Genomic DNA, 23,772 nt, shown 5'->3' with positions numbered 1-23,772 from the left:
GGAGCACCCCTCTGGGCCTGCACCCCTCTACAGGGCCGCCCTACTAAATAATGCATGAAGAGGGTAAACCTCCCCTGCATGGAAAATGAGAGTAACAATGTAGCCTTCAAGCAGATTGCAACTGATTAAAAACACTACAGTATTGATAGACAATTGCCAGCCGTCGGTGTGTGTGTGTGTGTGTGTGTGTGTGTGAGTGAGAGAGACAATGTTTGACGGAGAGATACAGTGAGGAAGACAAGGGGACTCAAAGCAGTAGGTGGTGCGCTGCACGCTGTGTTAGACTAGGCAGCAAATAAAGCGTTACAGAACCGGAAATATGATATTTCCTTAAAAATAAAAGCATCCAGTGAAACAAGCAAAAGTTGAACGTGGGGAAAACGTGTCATTCCCTTTCTTAATGAGAGCAGTGTCCACATGTGCAATATTTAGCACATTAGTTATCCATGACTGTATTATTCGGGATAGCTGAATCAGTGTTATCCCCATAGATAGATAAACAGATATTTTTTATGCTCTTTTCTCTTTAAAAATCGCAACAAGTTCGCGAGTGAAACTTTATTTTTGAAATACCTCACCGGAAAAGCTCCGTGTGCGTTGTCTGTAACTTGACCGTGTTTCTGACAAGCCTCTCATTGATGTAAGCAGCGCCCACGGCTTAAATGAGCCTCGTTCAGGAGCGTTTCTTAGTTCAGACACGGGCGGAGAGCTGGCAGAGACGGACTCTTCTTCTTCTCCACCACCTCCTGCTGTCCTCCTCCATACTCTTCCCCAGTCTCTCTGTCACTCTCCATCCATCATCCATCCGTCTGCGTCTTTTGGATACCTACCTTCCTCTCCTTACAGCGCGTCAGCCCAGCTGGATCAGTCCATCCTCCACATGTCTTCTCCACCGTGGTCCAACTGCAGGCTGCTTTTGCTGTAATAATGCCTGGCTGAAAGGCTCGCAGCGGGGTTTTTCTTGCAGCAAAGGGAACGCCGAAGAAGAGCTCGGTGGAGCGCGGCTCTGCGTAATGGATTTACTTTTGTCCAAGCAAAGTTGGATTTTGTGAAGAGCCTCGTGGACCCCTACAATGGTCAGAAAAGGAGGGCGTTTTTAGAAAAGGTGCTTTTGGGTTAGGAATCACATCGTCAGAGGAAATGCACAGAGGTGAGTTGTACAGGAGCCCCTCGGTCATCCGAGGTGCGCGTCAAGGTCTGATTCCTTGGCCACTACACGGACGACAGCACATTTCAACCTTGGATATAATGTTTAACGTTTAATCCTCTCTTTTTAGCGCAGCTGACAGTTTAACTGCAGGTTGTGGGGTTTGATCCCATCAGAATGAAGGTGCCATGAAATTCAAATAGCCTATTAACCATGGATGCGCTTTAGAATATTAAAATGCGCCTCGTTAATTTAATGTTTTTCGCTTAATCTGATGCAATTTACAGACAGTTTTCAACGGTTTTTTTTTCCTGCTTTCTGTCACACCTATTTCCATTCTTCCTTTATTTGCATCTACTTGCCCTCTTGTGACAGATCTTGGTTCAAGCTTCTGCTGCTCAAACCACGCAGGTCCTCCAGGGTTTGGTTAGGTCTGATTGGCTTTAGTCGACCGGAGCACATTCGCTGCTAATTAGAAAGACTTAATAAATAAATAAAAGCGAACACCATTAATCATCTGGTATTTTGAGCATTTAATCGATAAAAATAGTTTTGTGGTTTTATTATATTGTAATGGTCCAGTGGTGCAAGAAAAAAAAACAGAATCTGTGCGGCACTCAGTTTACAATCAGTAAACAGTGGGAACAGATTTATGATCATAGTGGACAGCAAAGGTCAGATACAATTTTTTTTTTTAAAAACGCACAGCAACGATACGAGCCGTCAGCGCGCATTGACTGCTTCCAATAAGGCGTAATAAAAACAACTCGTCACAAACAGTGTAGCCTAGCGTAAATCTGTCCAGAAAAGGAAACTTAAAGCTATTATATGTTTTAATATATGTTATCAATAACCTAAAAATATATACTCTCATATTACTTTGTAATGCACGGGTTACAGCTAGGGGTGTCAATGGGTGCTACCATGGCCAGTTCCTTCTCTGCTGCGGTGGAAACGACGAAGTTTAAGAGCCAGTCACAGACGTCCCGCACACGCGCGTGCTGCCGCCGGAGCGACTCCCGCTGCAGCCACAGGATCGTGCCGTTGGCACAGGAGGCACGCGCCGGAGCACAAGGCTGCAACGCCGATTAAGTGCATCGAACCTGTCAAAGGGTCTGCATGTGTGGGCAGTTCACTGCATCGCTGAGGCGCTGAGGTTTAGGCCATGAAAACGATTTAACAGCAAAGCGAACCACCGCTAACAAAGGTGAGGAGAGCGTCACTGCCAGAAAGTAGCTTGGCCGCAAGAGGTTTGCTCAATACACGGGGATGAAAAAACAAGTTCTGGGCATGTAACTCTATCCTGACCACGTCTTAATAATAAGTGACCAGAAGATACATAGTGTTTTAAGTTCAGCTTTACAAAGAAACCTTAAAGAAAAATATTTTTAAGTAGTAAAAACTACTGAACAGGCTAGAGTTCCTTGCACTTCAAAATAAAAGCTGCTTCAAGCATTACTGTCCATATTAAGTCACTAACCTGCTGTTTCTAGGGAACTGCCTTTGCTGACTTTGAGGTGTGTTTGTAAATGCTCAGATTAATACATGAAAACCAATCCTGCTTGCGGTGAGTCTAATAGCCAGCATAGTCCGGTGTGTTCCAGCGCTGTTGATTTTCTGATGCTTTCAGCACCCTCTCTGGGTGAATGTACCTCACTATTTCACTACACAGGTTACAGTGTGAGTAAAACTGAAGCCTTTTTAGAGACTTTCATATCTTATCAACTGTTTGGCAACAGCCATGATGAACTGCAGGATATTTCTACCTGGTGTGGCCATTAAACAAAGAATTCTGCATCTCCCCCTAATATAAAGACAGTTTAGTTTCTATGTCCCTTTGCTTTGTACTTGTAGCCACAAGGGAATTATCTAATTCCCAGGCACTTCTAACTCGTGCCCATAAGTTATTCATCTTGAAGCCACACTAAATCATTGGCAGGCAATAGTATCTCATGGGCCTGCAATGATATTTCTCCCACCCGTGTAACAGGGGGTGTCTCCGTAGGGTACAGCAGTGCTGCTGATTCTGTTTCAGTTCAGAAAGCTGCGGTGACCTCAGTTTGTGCCCAGCTTCTGCTTGGTTTGGACGCCAGAGTGAGAAGTGATGTAAAGATGAAGTGACATGACCTAGAATAGCAGGGTTGAAACCGGCGGTAACGTTTCCTCTTGTGCTTTAAAATGACCAGAGGTCAATGGGATGAGATGACCCAACCTACATTTTTAAAAGAGTGCTTTATTTCATAAGATGTTAGCCCATTAGCTCATTTTTTTTACAAGTTGTGTCTATGTTCATAATCTCCACACTCCACCCGTTTTTATACACATTTGCAAGTTGTTCTCTTGATGTTGAAGTGACAAAGACTGAAATCCTGTTTAGCTGCTGATTTATTTATATTGTTTCAAAATATGTTACAACTACCAGAATAAATTATGCAACCTTTGCCATTTAAGTGAGTTTACATTTTTATAGACTTGAAACACATTTAAGTCACTGCAGCCCTCTGTCTTTACAGATAAAAGCACTCTTCTTACAAAGTCTGTGTTTTAAAACTTCTGACAAAAGGCCTTCGGAGTGTGGTGAGATTCCCACTGTGCACACTTTAGCTTTGTGGAGGGCAGCAGTGTTTCAGATATCTTCAGAATTTAGATTCTGGCTTATTCAGTGAAAAAGCCTCAGTGTGAGCTTGCAGCATCTCTCTGTTATTTGGGTGGTCTGCTCTCCAAAATTGCCTGTGGTAGTTCGTACTCCCACCTACTTCACTGCAAGATAATGGAGACAGAGGTAATGAGATCCTGAAGCTGGGAGGGAGGGTTTCTGTATGTGTGCATTTCAAAATGAGTCTAAGCATCTAGGCTCACTGGTACGTTTGTGTTCATTGCTCATGTTAAATGTGGATTGTTCTTCATTAGATACCCGCTTCTTTTCTTTTTCTCTCTCTTTCTGTCAGTCTTCCATCCGTCCTTCCTGGGTGCCATTATGCAATGTGCCACGCTCACACTTGCTCTCCTATTCGATGTGAGCGGGCCAACCTATTATGAACTCAGTGGGGATCAGGTCTACAGCGGCTTATCAGAGCAAGACAGTGTCAGAAGCTGTAACATGCGTGCTCTCAGCGCAGATATCATTGTACTACAACATATTCCATGTATTGGCCGTGTCCATGCGCTGCCCAGATGCCTGTCTTTTCATCAACGCTGTGGGCCTAGAGGCCCGGTATCCATTTTTTTGTGCGAATGCTTTATCTTTCTGGTGCCCAGAGGCTGCAGATTAGTAGGTGGAGTTGGTAGATTCAAATTACCTTTAAATAACTCTACAAGTATCATTGCAAGTCTGTTCACACTGTATAGGTACATTTAAAGCTGTGACTAATTCAAGTATTCCCACCATTCATATCTATATATAATCTTAGCTGTATTATTTCTTCATGTATGCCTTTATCTCACACTGAACTTTATCTCCATTAAGTGTTGTCATTAGCAACATATTTCTGAAGCCAAAATGCCTACTAGCACTGCACTTTAGTGTTGCAGATAAAACTATTATTGCTATTGATATTCTTTTGCTTCCACGTTTCGTGTTTCGCTAAGCATCTGTGGAATTCCTGAACAACTGAAACCATTTTGATAGTCATATGTGAAAATGTACTTATAGGACAAGGTAAACAATCTTTTAGATTAATATTTATTTGACATTTTATAGACCAACAATTTATCAGTTAACATGGAAATAATATGCAGTGTAATTAGAGAAAAGAATCACAGTAGCCCTTGTTTATTGTGCCGCGGAACGACAAGTACTGTCATAATAGTGTGTAGTAGAGTGTCACTATTGTGGCCAAACAGACTCATAATAAATGTAATACTGCTATTTATGGAAAATCTGATGAAAATAAATCTCCTGGTCCAATTAATTTTTGTACAGCTTTCTTAATTGTGTCTTTTTGCTTCTGTTTTCGGTAAATAAATGACACTGTAAATGGGGGTTGGAGAAAAAGTCTGTAACCATGACTGTATGAATCTTTAAAAACATGAACATGATATCAGTATTTCTTATTGAGACAATATGGCTATCATTAACACAGATATATCACAACACCCAGTCACTGAAAAGCAATGAATGAAATGGTGACCTCATGTCTAGTTCTCACTTTCCATCTTAGATTTGTGTTATTTCCAGGATGCCTGTGCACTATTTGTCCTTCCATGAATAATTTCCTTCCTCATTTCTCATTCTTGATATACCCTTATTGCATTAACTTTTCTCTCTCAGCTCTCCTCTTCCTTTTCCAGCCATACCTTTTTAAAAAAAATTTACTAATTCAATCACAGACGTACTTAAAAATGATATTGATCTATATTTCACTTTCATCAGACACAGGGGAAATCAATACCACAGCCGATCACATTCAGGGTGTCTGTTCAGTGGCTTTACTGCTGATGAACTCGAGGATATGAATACAGAATTTAAGTCACCTGTGACTAATGTGTAATATCTCTGTTTCACAGCGTGGGTACTCTTCTTTCTAATAGAAGAGGGTTTCGCTCTGGCACAGAGAACTAAAGGTAAGCTCAGGTACTCCTATTTTCTCTTAATGTTGTTTCATCCATATCGAACCAGTGTGAAATGAGGAGGCATTATCTCTACTTTTATCACATTAATTCCTTCAGGCCTCTCGTCCCTTTATAGCCTCTGCCTGCTTGTTCCTTTTCTTGCACCAATCCTCCGTATACTCTCCTTGCCTTCCAATCATCCCCCCATTCATCCCTTGACTCAATACCCCATCTGTCTGTCGCTCTCTCTTTTCCCGCTGTCTTTCTGATTTCAGAATCCCCGAGCGATTATGGCGGCCAGAGGCCCAACCAGAACGACTGTGGCACGTGGATCCGCAACATCAACGGCGGGAGTTTCACCTCCCCAAACTACCCAAACCCCTATCCACCCAATAAGGAGTGTGTTTACATCCTGGAAGGTAAAGCCAGATCACTGATGTTTCATCTTCTGCTCCATAGCGCCAGAACAGCTGACACAGTTTCCCGCCTTTCAGCGTGTTGCCTCCTTCAGTGAATGTCATTAGCCTGACTGGCATTGTTTTATATAACCTCGCTCCTATCTGATTTTCTGTTCTTTTGCTAGCGGGCAATCAGCCTGACATTTTTCCAAATGAGCCATCCGGAGTTTGTTTCAGCACACAGATACCCTTTGAGAATGATGGAGAGTGGCGTATTGTGGGTAGCGCCTGACTTCTGGTCTCATCAGAGCAGTGCTACAGTGTGCTCATCTTTATTGGCAAAAGATTCGGTTATTGAAGTAAAATATAAAAGAGATGAACATCTGCTACACAACTGAGCTCTGATGGCATATCACTGAATTGTAGGCATTCTTGTCAGCTTTAGTGTTCACCAGAAATATCACACCCATCAGTAATTTGGTTTCCTGCCGCACGGGAAACATAACGGAAAGCATCATTAGTAGCTATAGGAGATGCGGTCTGGGATGCTGCTTGATGTGTTTTCTAAACTGATGAACTGTTTATCCATGAAGTTAAAGTACAGGCTCTCATGCTGATGAGATGCGTGCTTTTACCTTCTGTGGTGGAGAATAGATTTTTCATATGGCTCAAGTGCTCCCCCTGTGGACAAAGCAAGCTCAGACCTATTGTTGGTGAATAAGCCTACTGATGTGTGCAGTAGTACCTCGCAGCAGGCCTGGGACACCACAGATGGAACCTATCATTTACTATTATTTAGTCCTGAATGGCCTTAGTCATATTCATATTCAGGCTCCAGTGTTCAGCCTTTCAGTCTGAATCGCAGCGAGATGGATGCTCACGTTTGGTAGAAGAGCTAATCAGATCGCTTTGTAATCATAAACTGTGGTTAGTGAGCCTCATTGATTGTCATGTCCCAGAGTTCATCAGCTCAGTGATTATACATTCTGCTCTTTACGTATCAAGCTGTGTCATTTACATGTGTGTGTGTGTGTGTGTGTGTGTGTGTGTGTGTGTGTGTGTGTGTGTGTGTGTGTGTGTGTGTGTGAGAGAGAGAGAGAGAGAAGGAGATGGAAATTTATAGAGAAAATGAGACTCAACACATCAGGGAGTGAATGCACTCATAGCAGGAAGTGCAGGCATACAGGCTGCTCATTCAAGCAGAAAGGTTCAAATTCAAAGGCAAGAACAGAAGCAAAATCTCACACAGGGAAAAGAGAATCACTTTGGTTATTTTAGTTCACTTGTTCTCTGTGCCATCCACATGTACCACCCTTGACCTTGCTCTTTTTTCTCTTTTCCTGGGTGCATTTTGCTTCTGCAAGCTTGGCATGATTGAGAGCCCCACGCCCTCACCCTCAACATCTCTTTTTAGTATGATTCATCTCTGAAGGCATGAATTGCCCTTGCAACCGACTATGTGTGTGTGTGTGTATGCGGGGAGGGAAGGCATGGTATTAAAGTGCAACAAACATTCAGTACATTCATCTGGATCTGCATGACAGATGAACTTGTGAACTAGAGTTCATGCTGTGACTGCAGTGTTGTGTATTCACAAAATCAGTGACAGCAGTGCTGACATATCCCACAGTGGCTCCATTTGTGGATGCTGTGGTCATGTGTGTCCACATACACATGGGTGACACATTAAAGGAAAAGTGCAGAATAGAATATTTTAGTGTTGGGCCATTGCACACCTGTCAGAAAATGACATTGATCATACAAGTTTCTGTAACCCACTGGAAGGATGAACAACTTTGTCACAAGATATATTCTCTCATTTGGTGCTTTGATGATGGTTGGAGAGCACTGCTTGACATCTCCGTCCGAAGTCTGTCGTAGGCGTTCAGCTGGGTTAAGATTGGGTAATGCAAAGGCAATCAAATGTGACTCACATAATTTTTATACTCATTCAGTGCACCCTTATACCTTATGGATAGAGCATTTTCGTCCTTGAAGAGACCACTCCAGTCCAGACAGAAATGTGTCATCATACACTGAAGACTCAGAAATGCTCAGAGCAACTTTGTACTGATTTGAAGTGAACCTCTTCTGAGGCGAGAAGTGGGCTCAAACTATACATGCCAAATATTTCCCCAGCAAACAAAATCGCCTTCTGTATTGTGAAGCACTTTGTGATTTTTATCTGTGAAAAGATATAAATAAATTTGACTTATTTACTTACTTTCTCATTGTAGGTTTTCTTTTAATTTGTCACCTGTCTGTATATGTATTCTTCTGAGTGATGTATGCACACAGGGAATGCACTGTAAACAGACTGAGTAGCATAACTTGAAAGTATAAAATCTAAGCTAAAACTTGTCTGCGATGGATGGATGGATGGATGGATGGATGGATGGATGAATGGATGGACAGACAGATGGATGGATGGATGAATGGATGGATTTTGAGTTAGACCATCATATTCGGGGGTGAACACCACCTGTGCTAATATTGGTCATTATTCATAGTTTGAATAGCAGAAATTACTCTGAAAGTCCTCAGTAATGCAGCCTGTACAGAGACAGGAAACACTTTCGTTTGGATTGATCATTTTTAATTCAGTGCTACTTTTCAGTAGTCAAACCACTTTCTTGTGGGCCACTTGTCACATTTTCCTTGATCATTTTGGTTCTCTCTAGAAATAGAATATCATGCCTGAATACAACCTTAAGAAACATTTACATACAGTAAACATTTAGCATGGCTAAGTATCAGAAATTAACAGTCAGCAATGTGGAACAGGATTTACAAGACTTTATAATCTGCACCTTGCTCTGAGCCAACTTCTAAAAAGTTCATGTCACCACCCAGATTATCTGCGTCCTCTAAAGGAAAGACTTAATTGTATTCTTTTCACAGATTTTCTCCCTTTGTTTCTTTTCTCTCTCTGCTCCCTTGTTTGCCAAAGCCCTTCCTAGACAAAGGATTCAGCTGTCTTTTGATAAGAACTACTACATAGAGCCATCGTTTGAGTGTCGCTTCGATCACATCGAAATACGTGATGGGCCATTTGGTTTCTCTCCACTTATTGATCGCTTCTGTGGGGGAAAGAATCCAGAGATTGTCACATCCACAGGACGTTTTATGTGGGTTAAGTTCACCAGCGACGAGGAGCTGGAAGGCCTTGGATTCCGAATCGAGTACACCTTTATTGCAGGTACAAGCAACCGAACGGCACATTTGCACTGAATGTAATGGCACAGAGTGTGAAAGCACGTTTTTGTACACATCAAAGGTTTTGAGCAAGATGTGTGAAGAACAGGATCTGATTAGTTTGCTTTTATCCCAAAACATAAAGGAGAATCTGATCTCCGTATAACAAAAGGAATACTTATCTTCCCCCCTTTCCCATCTTGTTTGTGTTCATTACCAGTGAAAGATGATGAAAAAAGACAGAATGGACATCCACAGTTCTCTCATAGATTCAATAGAGACAAGTCCAACATCAGAGCCTTCTAAATCTAAACCCAGTATGCCCAGAAATCAGTGCCTCCCATCAGGTGACAGATATTAGCTCCAAACAGACCTCCTTTCTGCTTTATCTAGGATGCGTTAATGTGATCTTATCTTGTGTTCTCTTCTTACCTGTTTCTGCTATGTGGATTGAGAGTAATGTGCCATCCAAATCTTATCATTTCAGACCCTGATTTTCATCTGCACGTGGGTGGACTGCTAAACCCCATCCCAGGTAAGCTCTTCAGTATTTTGCAGGTTTGCGTTCGATCCTTTTTGAAGAGCTCCTCTGTGCTCAGAAGCTTACCGGAGGCTATCTCAGGCACTGGCGTTAATGCTGAATGCGTAAATGTACCTTGACAGGCATACGACTGTATATGAATTGAAAGGACGTACATGAGCACACATGTACAAATTAAAGAACACGAAAGAATGAACACACACCTCTTTTATCTTGCTCTTCCCTCCCTGCCTTTCTCTCTTTGTTTCTCTGTCTTCTTATTGTCCTTTTTCCTAATCCGCTATGCTGACTTCAGTTCAGCCTTAAATCCTTTTCTTTCCTCAATAAAATCCATTATCTGTCCCTCTGTTTGTCATGTGTTTCTTTTCATAATAACCATTTTTCTTGTTATCCTCTGCTCTTTTTTTTCTATTTGGTTCTTTTATGTACATCCATGTGACCCCATTCTTGACTTTTTTATTTTACACCCTTCTCTCCTTTCATTTTTTTTCTTTTTTTAATGTTTCTCCTCCACATTTCTTTTGTCTCTCTGCAGAATGCCAGTTTAATGTTGGTGGATGGGACGGGATTATCCGCTCCAGTCAGGTGGAGGAAGAAAAACGAGTGAAGCCTGGTGATGCCCTGGACTGTATCTGGACAATCAAGGCTCCTTCTCAGTCCAAGGTCAGTACAGTACTGACTAATTTTAGTCAGTAACCAGGTACAATCCTTAACACATTTTTTCTATCCTGCTCGAGCTCCATTGTTGTGCTTTCTAAACACTAAAATCTAGCTGGTGTCTATCTTTCTGCTTGAATGAGTCATGTTCAAACCCATTTCATTATGCCAGACAAATGCACACCTTGAATAAATAAAATCTCTAAACATCCTCCATTCTCACTACAAAATAAAGTGGAATAACATTAAAGGGTTTTTATTCATCTCTCTTGGGGATATTTGTTACACTGGCAACATACTGAGTTAGCGCCACAGAAAGACAGAAATTTTACATCTAAAGCATCAGTAATGTTTCTCTCAGTTGTGTTCAATCATTTCACGCCTCTCAGCGTCACTGAAAATTGAGGTTACACATCTTTCTCAGTGAATTGTAAGAGCACAGGGGCTCTGTTCACACCCCAGCTCAGAATATTTATTTTGGCCACTAATGGAACTGTGGAAATGACAAAAACCTGCATGAATCCTGTCCAAGATCGCATGAAAATGATACAAAAATCTCATTGCAACAAATGCAGTTAATCCCAGAATAGATATGAATAGTCATCCATGAAAAGAAATCTGAGGAGAAGTAATTTTGAATTTTACCATGAGGACTTGAAAGGAGTTGAAGCGAGTGTGTGTGTGGGGGGGATCCTTGGAGTACAAACAAGAATAGGAACGACTCAGAATATCTAAACAGTCATGAAGTAAACTCTGAAATCATCTTGTATACTGCCAGTCTGTTCAGTGTGCCCCACTTTCCATTGCTTCACCTTCCTACTGTTCTCTGTCTTTGCACCATTAATTCTTTGCACATTCACCTATTACTATTGTGATGCTATTACACATTTCTTTTATCTATTTTTGTGTCACTGGGAAACTATTTTTGATATTCTCTGTAAGAATATCAAGTAAATAAGTAAACATGCAGCCAAGAAGATGTAAAACCACAACCCGACAAACCACCTGTTTACTGTTTACCACTGAAGGGGGACGCCTAGGAGGTGGTTTGTGGGTGTCGGTAGATCAGGTTTGTGCCAATTCACGCAGAGTCAACTCAATACTTTTTTTTTTCTTTTTTTTAATCATGTTCCTTGAGCTGCTGCTGAGCAGTTTTTACAACGTAGCGGTGCAGTTGGTGTTGAGAGTGTTATTTCCTTGGAGTGTACTCAGTCTGTTACAGCTATGGCACCCCTCACCTATTTAAGTAAACCTCTTGTATAGACGTGTTTTTTGCCACATTTTTGAGCCAGTTTTGTCACATTTGAATGGCTAGCATGTAAAAAAGTAACATCCACATGAATGCCTAGGCAGGTTGCTGATTAACTTTACCTTCCAGGGGTTTTAGTGTTGTGGCTGATCGGTGGATATAAATCTGAGTGAGTCTATAAATTATTTACATTTAAATATGTAACGGTAATACATACAGTAGCATTGTGCGCTCCTTTCATTGAGAACAACACTTCTGGCAGTCTTGTCTGTACTGTGGCTGTAATTTAAAACATAATAGGTGTGAGCATTGCAAATACACAGATAGGCAGCATGGGAAAAAGCAGTGCAGGCGAATTTTATTTAGTGTGGCCCTGGAGATTCACGAGTAGGCAATATTTTCAGGCCAAGAGTGAAAACCCAGTGATAAGTTCTGATATTTATGACTAGATATCAAAAATCTCATTGGAATTACAACCGCAACCTGGCTAGCCTTAATTCATTGCTGCTCTGCTTCTTCCTAGTGACTAAATGAGTCATCCACACACTCCTGGGCTGCTCACTGGGCTCAATACACTAATGCACACAAATTCATGCACATCCTATTAAGTATAAAGTGGCAGATGCATTCAGTCACAAATTACACAGTATCCATTCACACAGTACAAGTAATTACCTATGCACATTAAATACTGATATGTATATAGGAAAGTAATATTTTATTCATACACGATTTGCATGGACACGCATTCTTTTCTTACTTGCATAGAAAGTAGCCTCCACAATCGCTTCACTGATTCATCACGTGCAGTGTGAAGCAGAAGTGAAGATGATCTGAATTTAGTAGAAGGACAGAGTTTAGTGGCCAGACATTAGCTCAATGACGCAAAAGGAAAAGAGCAGCAGGCTCAGCAGCTATTTAACTGCTGCCTGCTCACCGGTGTCTGCGAGCTAAATGTGCTGAAATTTAATCTGAGCCATGGTCATGATTTTATCATGTCATTATTCCTGACGTGACTTGTGCGCAGAATAATTTGTTGACTCGTGCTATGCAGTTACTCACAGTGGGAGCTGAAATGAAACACAGTTATATACTTGGGCTTAATAATAAGCAAACTATGCTGTGCTGGCTACATAGACTGTAAAGATAAGATGGACATTGCTACTGTGACAAAACCCACTGGTTTGTGAAATTAATTTTGAAGCTTGGCTGGCATTTTAACCGTCACCAATTTTTTTGGAAACACACATTGGGTGCAAGAGGTGGCTCTGACTGAGAAATGGAAAGTGTTGCACCCTCATATAGTGTCAAGGTAGCCACATCCTAAAGCATAACCTGCTTTGTTGTTTATTTTACTCAGCATGGATCCATGTTAGCATAATGAAAATTACTTTGTCTTAACTGATGTAAAACTACTGATTGAGGTCATTAATTAGTTTGCAATAGCTATGTATTTTCTCATAGGCTGCTTTATAATAGGGAGTCACCCCCTAGTGGTAATTAGAAAAAAATGCAGGTTTACATGTCATCACCTTCCTTTATGTCCAGTTTGTAAGAAAGACATTCATAAACAGGGCACAGGCTCAAAGTGAAGTTGTATCTCAGTAGTAGTGTTATTGTAGAAAAAGCACAGGTGTAGTAACAAAATTATATGAATAAAGAAACTGTATTGAGGATGCTTTCTACTGGCTGCATAGTCTAGCATTTTTACACGTTTCTCTAACAAGTCAAAGGTCCTGTTTCAGTCCAGTAAGGAGACCCACATATCTCAATGGGGTTGTGTCAGCAAGAGTGTCTGGTGTTAAAATGTGGCAGATCAAACATGTAGAACTACCTTCTAGCGTGACCCCTTGTGACTAAGGGAGCAGCTGAAAGTAGCTTTTATTAAATCTGTTTTGTAACTGGCTTATTCTTTATGACTTGCTTCTTTGTGCTTCATGCTATAACCAGGTGAAACTGTTATAGGCTGAGAATCGATGCGATGTTCAAGGACAAACTAGTGCATTTCAGTCAGGTTTTTAAAAATCCCATTAAATTTTGGGTCAGTACAACATGATAAATACAAGGTGTTTTGATACTTGTGTTTGACTGCAATTTCTGGAAAGCTGAAATTTTCTGACTTTCTGACCAGGTGAACACACCATTAGTATTTCATTCTGAGCCCAGACTTTCAATGCCAGGAGAGCTGCAGCTTCAGCTCACTAGTCTTTCCTCCCTGCGGCATTCTCTGAAGAGAACCATGAAAAAAACAGTGTGTGAGGAACACAGAGCACGCTGCTCCATATTCTCAGATTTACTTTTACACATTGCTATACATTGCTATATGTATCACAACCTGGATGAATTAGATTTACTTTGTTGAAGTAAATCTATGTTCTTTCCATCTGTTAAACTCTTTATCCTTCCTCCATACCTACATGCTCTAAGGAAGGGCTTTATAACAATTCACAGGTTCACGGGGTTCTTCTCTTATCTGTGTTTTGTTTATTACGAGTGTCTGAACATCTTCCGTGTCTGCTATATTGGGTTTTCTGATTTAATGAATATTTTTCACACTTTGCTGACATAAAAAGTAAAGTTAGTCTGCTGTCATGGTTAGACAGCAGTGAAGCGAAGTGATGTATCGCTGTGAATTTCATTTGATTTGCATCTCCTGTGCATCCCCAGATCTACCTGCGCTTCATAGACTACCAGATGGAGCATTCCAATGAGTGTAAGAAGAACTTCGTGGCTGTGTACGATGGCAGCAGTGCCATTGAAAACCTCAAGGCCAAGTTCTGCAGCACCGTGGCTAACGATGTGATGCTTAACAACGACATGGGAGTCGTACGAATGTGGGCCGACGAGAAGAGCCGACTCAGTCGCTTCCGCATGCTGTTCACATCATTTATTGATCGTGAGTGCCAGTCTTCCTGACAATACTAATTCAGCCTGGACCCAGCATTTTAACATCTTGTTTCCTCATGTGAACTTCCACATGGTTGAGTATTTGGCCTAGAGCCATTTGTTATGCTGTTAAAAAAACAAAACAAGCATAAGACATCAGTTTCTGGATGCCATCTGGAATACACAGAACGGGCTCAGTCTGACCACACGTATAAAAACTGTGAGCTAGACAATTTTTACGGCATCAAACCCGGCATTCTGCTGCGGGTTTAACGCTGCTGTTGAACAGCACTTTATGCATCTCTGTAGATATTGACTAATTAAAGGGATTTAACCATCTCTAGCTTTTTTTTAAGCTGACAAATAAGATAAAATATAACAGTTTTGTGTTATTATTTGTTTATTAGGAGTGTGATTTGTAGTTTTCTTTGCCCTCTTTGGCTGAATAGTTCTCTGTTAAGAACGGGTAAGCCGTAGGGATTTATATAGATAAGATTTTGTTGCCATCATCAATTCTGCTTGTTGGTTTGGTGATTCATTAACACTTCCCTAATGAGTCTTTGTCATTTTCCTGTTTAGGAAAAAAGAAAAAAAGCCTTCACAGGTTTTCAGCATTAGCATGGCTGATTTACTATTTGAGTCCAAACACATTCAATAAACAGAAGAAAAACGCTTACATGTGACTCGGGCATGCAAAAAGTTCTGCTGCCTTGTGTTTTAGATTCAGCAAGTTTCATAAAAATGTGTTCATACTAATAAAAGAAACGGAAACTTTGGAGAATCTGGTGCCTCTTCTCAACTGGAACCAGTTCTCAATTCCCATCCGTAAAGAGAAAATACATGTTGATACTTTCAGGATCTTCCAGGCCCTAAATTATCAACCCCACACACACGAGCAGTCGTAAAAACAGTTGATTTATGAGGTCCTGTGTTCTATTTGCATCAGCAGTCAGCAGCAGACACTGAAGTGGCATTTCAGCAAGGAAAGCTAATTACGCTGCGCCATGTTTAGACCGCAGATATGAGAAAACCAATTATTAACTCCAGCATTTTTAAGTAACTGAAAGTATCAAATAGTTTCTTGATATGCATGTCACCGCATCATACTGTGTTTATTATAGGTCACTTACAAAAGGAAACTAGAAATTTATTTCTCTGTTTTGGTAAAAGGAAATGCTGCATGGGGTTAATGGAAGTAATTTCAGTTTGGGCTTCATCACTTTTGAAGTACAAGAGATTTTCAGACAAATGCTGCCAAAGGTTGCGTATAAAGTAGAAAGAAATTGCCAGGCAGAAAACAGTTTTCTGTTAGCACACTGTAATATTTTCATTAAATGCCTGAATGGACTGAAATATTAATTGCTACATTCTCCTGCACACTTCCCAAGCCCTGTGTGAATGCTAATGTTGTTTTCATCAGCAAACCCATAGCGATTGCAGTCGCAACTTGAAGGCTTTTAGATTCAGCAAGAGTGTTTTTCTTTTTGTTTTTTTACTTGAAGAGTCCTTAAGATCATTTGGATCCTCATTAATTCTGACTTTGAGTAACACACAGTTCATCTCAGAGTAGTCTGAAGATGCCTGAAGAACTCCTAAACTTTATTTGGTCAGAGTCAGCGACTGGCTTAAAGTTTGCTTGGAGGTCAGAGGGAACAATTAATCTTTGTCACTTAGTACAAGATGAGTTGTGCCTTTTGCACTCCGTCATGTGCTCTAATCTTCCAGCAGAATCCCCTATGAAATGTAAACCAGGCACATGAAAGCCTTATTAAATAAACACACGGCCACACAATGCACACACTCAGATGAGTTATGTCCTTGTGTGAGGAGAGAGGCTGTGAGGGTGAAGCGCTGTTGACACCTTCCTAGAAACTACATTTTGAAGGCGAGAGACACATAATCGGTTTGGAAGTGATGGCGGTGTCAGGGGAGCGACCCTGTCTACTTTCTCACTGGGAAATAGAAGGAGAGCACACTCCAGCGCACACATACTCTGTCATGCACAACCTCACATACATGCCCATATGCATGTCCCGCTGTCAAAGTTATTTAACCCTGAGGCAGAGGAAGCAAGTGGAGGCACAAAGCCCTCATCACAATGGACCTTGGAAGAGGGTTGAAACTAGTAGAGCAAACTAGAGTCTGTTTCAGCTGTGATAAAGACTCAGAGAGTGTGTGTGCACACAGCCGCTAAGCTTGTGTGTTTAAAAAAAGAGAGAGGAAAAAGGGGTGGAATGATTTACTCAGGGGAGCTTGGAAGGGACAGTTTGGAGAAGCGAACAAGCCATAAGAGACAGATTTTGCTTTGTACTGCATGCGAAGAGGAACAATATTTATCTTTGTGAACACCATTTTAAAAGCATGCTCATCCTTTGGGCTCAACAAAGAAGTATAAATATGAGGCATACATTAATCATAATTGTTTTTGTTTTTTATGTTATCATTACTTTATTCCAATCTATTCTCTGTTACATCCTTTACTCAACTGAACAGGACAAATCTGATTGGGTCATATTTTGCACAAGTTATGAGCTTTAGGATTGGACAGTGTGCTTAGCACTGTTCTGGCTTTGAATCTCTCAGTGTGGACTTGGCATGTTTTCCCTCTCTGAACTCCCATTTGTTACTCAGTGATTCCTGTTTGTCGTTTATGTGAGCGTGAATGGCTGTTTCTGTGCCTGCGCCATCCTGTCCAGGATATACGACACGTCTTATACAAATAATTGGATACTAATGGATTTAGTGTAAAACCGACTTGAAATTAGATGAAGAAAATATCCTGTAGACATCATTTTCTGTTATTGTTGGCAACTGAAATGGAAACAAATTAAATGAAAGCATACTACTCATCAGCTGTTTTAACCCTGTAAAGCTTGAACCATGAAATAATTACCATAAAATTCAAATTTTTAGAAACTAGAGTGTTTATTGAACCTTCTGACAAATTAAAGAAAAATAAAATAATAATTTGCATGTATTAGTTTTAGTAGTAGTTTAGTTTTAGTTTTGCTCCTGGTATTTCTGTGCAGTTTTTTACAGTGGCAATGCATGTGTCCGATGATTCATATGATCAGATTTTTTGGGGGGAAAACACACTGAACCACACAGAAACTCATGTATCGAATATGACACACTTGGCGTTAAAAGTGTTTATAATATAGGGCTGCTCTCACAAAGATCAGGTTTTCTAATTTCCCTTATTTTGTATTAGACTCAATAAGAAGTTTTAGTTGCACACTCCTGTTTCTTTACAACCCGACATGAATTTTCCATTTGTTATATAGAGGACTTTGTGAAATATTAACCAACTATTAGTGTTAAAATATTCTGTCTGCTAAACAATTCCTCTGGACTAATAAACAAAATACTCTATAAATATCCTTAAGTAACCTAAACCCAGTTTCCACATCACCCATCTCTAGTTCCACTTGGCAGATAAGAATTGGCTTTTGCTGCAGCTCCAAACTTGTCTATACGAGTATGCAGTCATCTGCATCTTCTTTCAGCCTTGCATGTCTTCCTGCTGACTGGAAGTGCATCGGTCTCCTGAGCCCAGCAGCCAGCCTCAATTACCAGCCATCTCTGTCTCTGCCATCACAGTCTTCATACGCTGAAAGTTGCTTTAATGTGCTGTGTCTCGCGGCACCTGCCTAACCACCTGCACCCCCATGATGAACCGAAGCCATTTCTGCCCCCACATCCCCACCTCTGCCTTTCTTTTCATCTTTTCCCTATTCCCCCTCTCCACCCGCTCTCTGTCTCCCCTCTGTTAGAGTCTCTTGACGTGATGGCTGCAGTTTAGTGAAGCCGTCATCTCCTCCCCTCGTCACTCCGATGTTATGTGTGCAGGAAATGATGATGCATGGCCTTATGTGTACTGTGTCTCCATTAGACCTCCAGTGTTTCAGAAAATAATAGAACATTTCATCTTTTATTACGGGCCTCTACAGATTTCCACAGCCAAATGATTGTTCTTTTATTGTTATTGTTTTATTGTTATCATCAAAATAGCTTCTGGTCCTTTTCACAGTGTAGTCATCTTTTACTCAGCACTGTTAGACAGATGTTTTCTTTTTTTCTAAATTCCATTATCTCGGTGTATTGTCTTTTGCCTGCAGCTCCTTGCAACGACAATACTTTCTTCTGTCACAGCAACATGTGTATTAACAACTCCCTGGTCTGCAATGGCGTTCAGAACTGTGTCTACCCATGGGATGAAAACCACTGCAAAGGTGATTATCTTCTTTCTTCCAGCTAGCTGATTAAGATTTACATGGCATGTTTGTAGAGTTTGGATTTGCTTTTAAATTTCCCAGTTTTCATTGCTTTTTTCCCTCTCGTTAACCTTTTTGCTACAGAGAAGCGATCTAAGGGGCTTTTTCATCAGATCACTAAGACCCATGGCACCGTTATCGGCGTCTCATCAGGCATAGTTCTTGTTCTTCTTATCATCTCCATCCTGGTCCAAATGAAACAGCCAAGAAAAAAGGTAATACAGTCTTTGTTTTGCCATTGGTTGTAGTTGGACTTTCATTATTTTTTTTTTGACTTTTCTTTTTTTTTTCCCCAAGCTTTATTTTCATTTTTAAATTGGAAAACAAATAAAAACAAACAAACAAACAAAGCAAAAAAACAAACAGAAAACTCACAACTTGTATCTATGCCTTTCAAGGTTAACCTCAGACATCTGAAAACCAAACACAGAAAATACAAGCATAATAATAATAATAATAATAATAATAATAATAATAATAATAATAATAACAACAACAATAATAATAACAGCATAGCAACATTAATAATTACAGATTTTTTTTAAAGCAAACAAAAAAAAACCCAAAAACAAATAACTCAAAAAAAAGAAGGAAAAAGAAAAAGAAAAAAGTGAGCAAGACAGAAAACACACCATGTGAACCCCTCCCATCATCCCCCCACCCCTTTACCCCTGTATGGCTCTCAACCTCATCACATTGTGTATCAAAACAGCCCATATTTACACCTATCTATAGAAACTCTCATGCACAGGAATCAACATCTCCCACGATAAAACTGCAGCATTCAGGAAATCGAGTCAGGAGGGCCTAACCGGGGATCAACTCAAGGCAGACCCAGGGGGATTTGCGTCATCTCTATGATCTATTAGGTCCAAAGACGGTGGTTGGACTTTCATGACTTTCATTCAACTAAGAGATGTCGGAGCCTAAAAAGATGATACAATATTAAAAGCAATGGAATTACTTACAAGTTGGAAACGAATGTAGCTCTAAAGACAGAAAACAAAAAAAGCTTATGCTTAGATTTCACCACATGTCATAAATAATCCAGTACATGAGATAGGAAATGTATAGTCGCATTGTAATATCTTCTTATGTTACACCATTTTCTCTTAAGCTTCCTTTTCCATCTATTTTTACATCACTCTATGATGCCTCATAACTCCCAGAACCCATTACTTACTCAGTAAGCATTACTTTATGGCTGTCTTGAGGTGGCCAGAAATATTGGAGTCTGACTCTCCCATAATGGATTTCTCCCTGAGTGAGTGCTGAACATTTTTCAAAGTGGAGACCCTAAAAAGGAGTACTCTCCTTTTGACTCATGCTTTAAATGGATATAAAATATATATATATTAAAAAGCAAGCAAATAATGTGCATTGAGTTAAATTATTCATTCATGTTTATGGCACAAAAGGTACTTACTAAAACAAGTGCTTAAGTACTTGTTTTACCATTTTAGAAACATGACTGTTTAAGTGGAGAAAGTTAGAGAAGATTCAGAGTTAGGTGTTTCAGATTTAACATTTAACTGGCATTTCCCAGCTGACACCCATCCAGTTAATCAGCACAAAAAAGAAAACATACATAAATGTCTCATGTGATAAATTAGTCAAAGTCAAATTTATTTATATAGCACATTTAAAACAACAACTGTCAACCAAGGTGCTGTACATTTCAGATAATCAAAAGAGATAAAAACATAGGAAGACATGATAAAATTAAAGAAAAAGAAGCATAAAATGAGATGATTTGAGTAAGAAATGAGACACATAAAAGTACAAATTCATTCTGATTTAAAACCCAAGGTTTTGAAGTGTCTAATGTTGGAGAGGTCCTGATGAAAAGGGGAAAATAATTAAATCTCTGTCCACATTGGACCAAATCACTCATATAGGAAAAGGAGAGATTTAGTTTTCAGAGTGCTTCAAGCAGCACATTTATTACATTTTTTTTGACAGTTTTAAGACTTAAAATGGTTATTCCTTCTATTGTCTTGATATATGCTCATGCTGCATCACAGTGGACAACCAGTGGCCTGGTAATCACTTAAGTGTATCGTCTGAATGGATCTTTTTCTTTTCAAGGTTGTAGCTCGACGTCCTGGTGTTTTCAATAAGGCTGGATTCCAGGAGGTCTTCGACCCTCCCCACTACGAGCTCTTCTCTTTGCGTGACAAAGAGATGTCCTCTGACTTAGCTGACCTTTCTGAGGAGCTGGACAGCTTCCACAAGATGCGGCGCTCCTCCACTATGTCCCGCTGCGTCCACGAGCACCACTGTGGTTCACAAGGCTCTGTGGCTACTGGCGGTGGCAGTATGAAACACAGCCGCACCACTCTGAGCTCGATGGAGCTGTCCTACCACAACGACTTCTCCAAGCCGCCACCCATGAAGACTTTCAACTCCACAGCCAGCTATAAGAAGAGCTGCTATGGCTACAAGCAGCACTCACAGACTCACGACTGCGACCAGCAGGTCATTGAGGACCGAGTCACAGAGGAGACCACATGTGAGATTTATGGGCGCGGTGCAACAGGAGTGGGTGGAGGAGCCGCAGGTGGAGGAGCAATGGGAGGAGGAGGAGCATCAGGGATTGCAGGAGGAGCAATTGGTGGAGCGGTGGGTATAACGGGAGGAGTGGCAATGGGTGGTGGGATGGGTGGTGGAATGAGTATGGCAGGAGCCATGAGCATGGCAGGGCCTAGTGGCATCGCTGGAGGTATTGGTGGGATGGGAGGAGCCTGTGGAACCCTCAGTGTTCGTGGCAACAGTGCTCGTAACAGTACCACCATAGTTGATCCACAACAGCGCTCGATGTCCATGGACTTTTAGATGGAAGAAAAGAAATGGAAACAGATCTTGCAGGTCGATCATCTAAAGAATGCAAGACAGGAGGACTATAATTCCAAACTGATTACTCCTGCGTGCTCTTCTGCCATTGGTCTTCAAGCACTGGTATTGTGGGTTAAATCTCGAGGACTCCTCTCATTCTCATGTGTAGGTTTGGGAAGAATGGATCAAAAGAACTAAAAGGAAGTGGGGAAAAAATCTGACATAACTACTGGTTCTGTTCTTCAGGATACTGAATGATTCGGAGTGCACAAAGTGTGGAGACATCTGGTCTCTGCAGTCTTATACTCAATAAACATCTCCTTCCATCAGAGACTTCTAGGAGAATGTTCTCGCATGTAGACCCAGACTTCTCTCTGTTGGGTTACCACTCAAACACAGAAAGAGAGAAACCTGGAGAGATGTTGTAGACTGACTTTTTGCATTTATTCACCTGCCATGCACAGATATATGATATATGATCGATAGTGTGTCTTCTAATAATTTATTTGAGTCTTTATTTTTGTCAGTGTACTGTACCGTTAAGACCAGTATGTATCCAGCCTCACGATGATGCTTGGCTTTTAACTCTTTGATCTTTTTTATTTGTTGCTCAGACGATTTTATGAAGGTGACTCATCCATGACATGTTGTGTTGATGATGAGGTGGAAGATGAAGAAGTTGTTGTTATCAATAATGATCAACTAAATATGAAGATGGCGATGATAATTATGTGATATTACTATAATAATTATGTATTTTTCATGGTTACCTCACATATACAGAAGGTACACTTCATTCAGTCTCTCCTCAGGAAGAGCACATGAAGAGACTGTCTTATTTTGCTAAAAAATACAGAAAAAGACTATTTCTGCTCTGTGAGTTTTATAGCATAAGAGGATTCAGACTTTGAGTGATCATTTATCAGATATAAATATTTGGATGTGAGCCCTGGCTTGAATCAAGATAGCCTCTCTCTGCCATGCCTCTCCAAACCCCTACCCTTAAAAGGAGAAAATGTAATTCCTCTGTGTCCCCATGAATCGAGTGTGTAAAACAAGCACAACCTGTTTCCTTACAGTGACAGACATGTAGCCTACTTGGGACTCAATTATGATTTTAACCACTAGTTGTATAATTTCATTTTGTTGAATTAAATGAGAGCTTATTCACCTCACCGTGTGAGTGTTTCTGTTCGCTGTAACCAAAAAAACATAAAAGTAACTCTGCTCAGGCTGGAGATGTCAGGACAAGATTCACTTTGTGACATGCAGGCAGAACAGACACAGCCTATGCAAAGTGTTTTGGTTTGCTTTGATGCAAAAGGGGCTGTGGGGATACTTTATTCCCTGAGTTGTGCGAACCTTAAGATTGAGTTTAAGTTGAACACAAATAATCAAAAGCTGACAAATTCCACTTCCATCATCTGTTGTGCTTAAAAGACTTTTTGAGTGGAATGCATAATGCATTGCTTCCTGACCACCAAAGACCAATTAAGCTTAATTAATATTTACAGATTATTATTTTCTCTTTGCCTCTCACTCTGTCTCTCACTTGCTCTCTTATTTGCTTTGCTGTCATGATGTGTTTGCCTTGTTAAAAGCTTATGACACAGTCTTAAAGTATTTGGCCGTTATTGATGCTAATTCCTTTATGCATTGGGCTGGTCACCTACACAGTGACACCTACACGTGCTGTCTCGGGATTCAATCTAATGATATTAATCAATACATTATGCTGAAATCACTCTTGAACAATTCAATTCAATTTTATTTATATAGCGCCAAACCACAACAACAGTCACCTCAAGGCGCTTTATATCGTAAGGCAGGCCCTACAATAGAGATACAGTAGAGCAGATTTCACAAAGTCTCACAGCTCACTACAAATAACAGTCAGCCAAAGTATGCAGTACTGTGAAAAACTAAGTACAGCCTGCAGCAAGTAATCATTTTCTGAACATTATGAGTCTAAAATCTTTGTGAAGGAATTTTGTTCCACTATTCTTTGTTTGAGTTCATTGAGGTCTGCAGGTATTCGT

At 40.5% G+C, this 23,772-nt stretch overlaps 1 protein-coding gene across 1 annotated transcript; it reads left to right on the top strand.

Moving 5' to 3' along the window:
• Nucleotides 1-625: 625 nt before the first annotated feature.
• neto2a (neuropilin (NRP) and tolloid (TLL)-like 2a) lies at nt 626-22,908 on the top strand. Its single transcript, XM_026175403.1, has 10 exons — nt 626-1,150; nt 5,654-5,710; nt 5,974-6,117; nt 9,047-9,295; nt 9,779-9,826; nt 10,368-10,495; nt 14,406-14,634; nt 18,743-18,856; nt 18,983-19,113; nt 20,987-22,908. Exons 1-10 carry the CDS (start codon nt 1,141-1,143, stop codon nt 21,731-21,733), a joined length of 1,857 nt encoding a protein of 618 aa, XP_026031188.1. The 5' UTR covers nt 626-1,140; the 3' UTR covers nt 21,734-22,908.
• Nucleotides 22,909-23,772: the final 864 nt, after the last annotated feature.

Source organism: Astatotilapia calliptera, chromosome 1 (genome assembly GCF_900246225.1).
Source record: "Astatotilapia calliptera chromosome 1, fAstCal1.2, whole genome shotgun sequence".
Lineage (NCBI taxonomy): Eukaryota > Metazoa > Chordata > Actinopteri > Cichliformes > Cichlidae > Astatotilapia > Astatotilapia calliptera.
The sequence above is the reverse complement of the archived record's forward strand: the minus strand, read 5'-3'. Positions and strand labels throughout refer to the sequence as shown.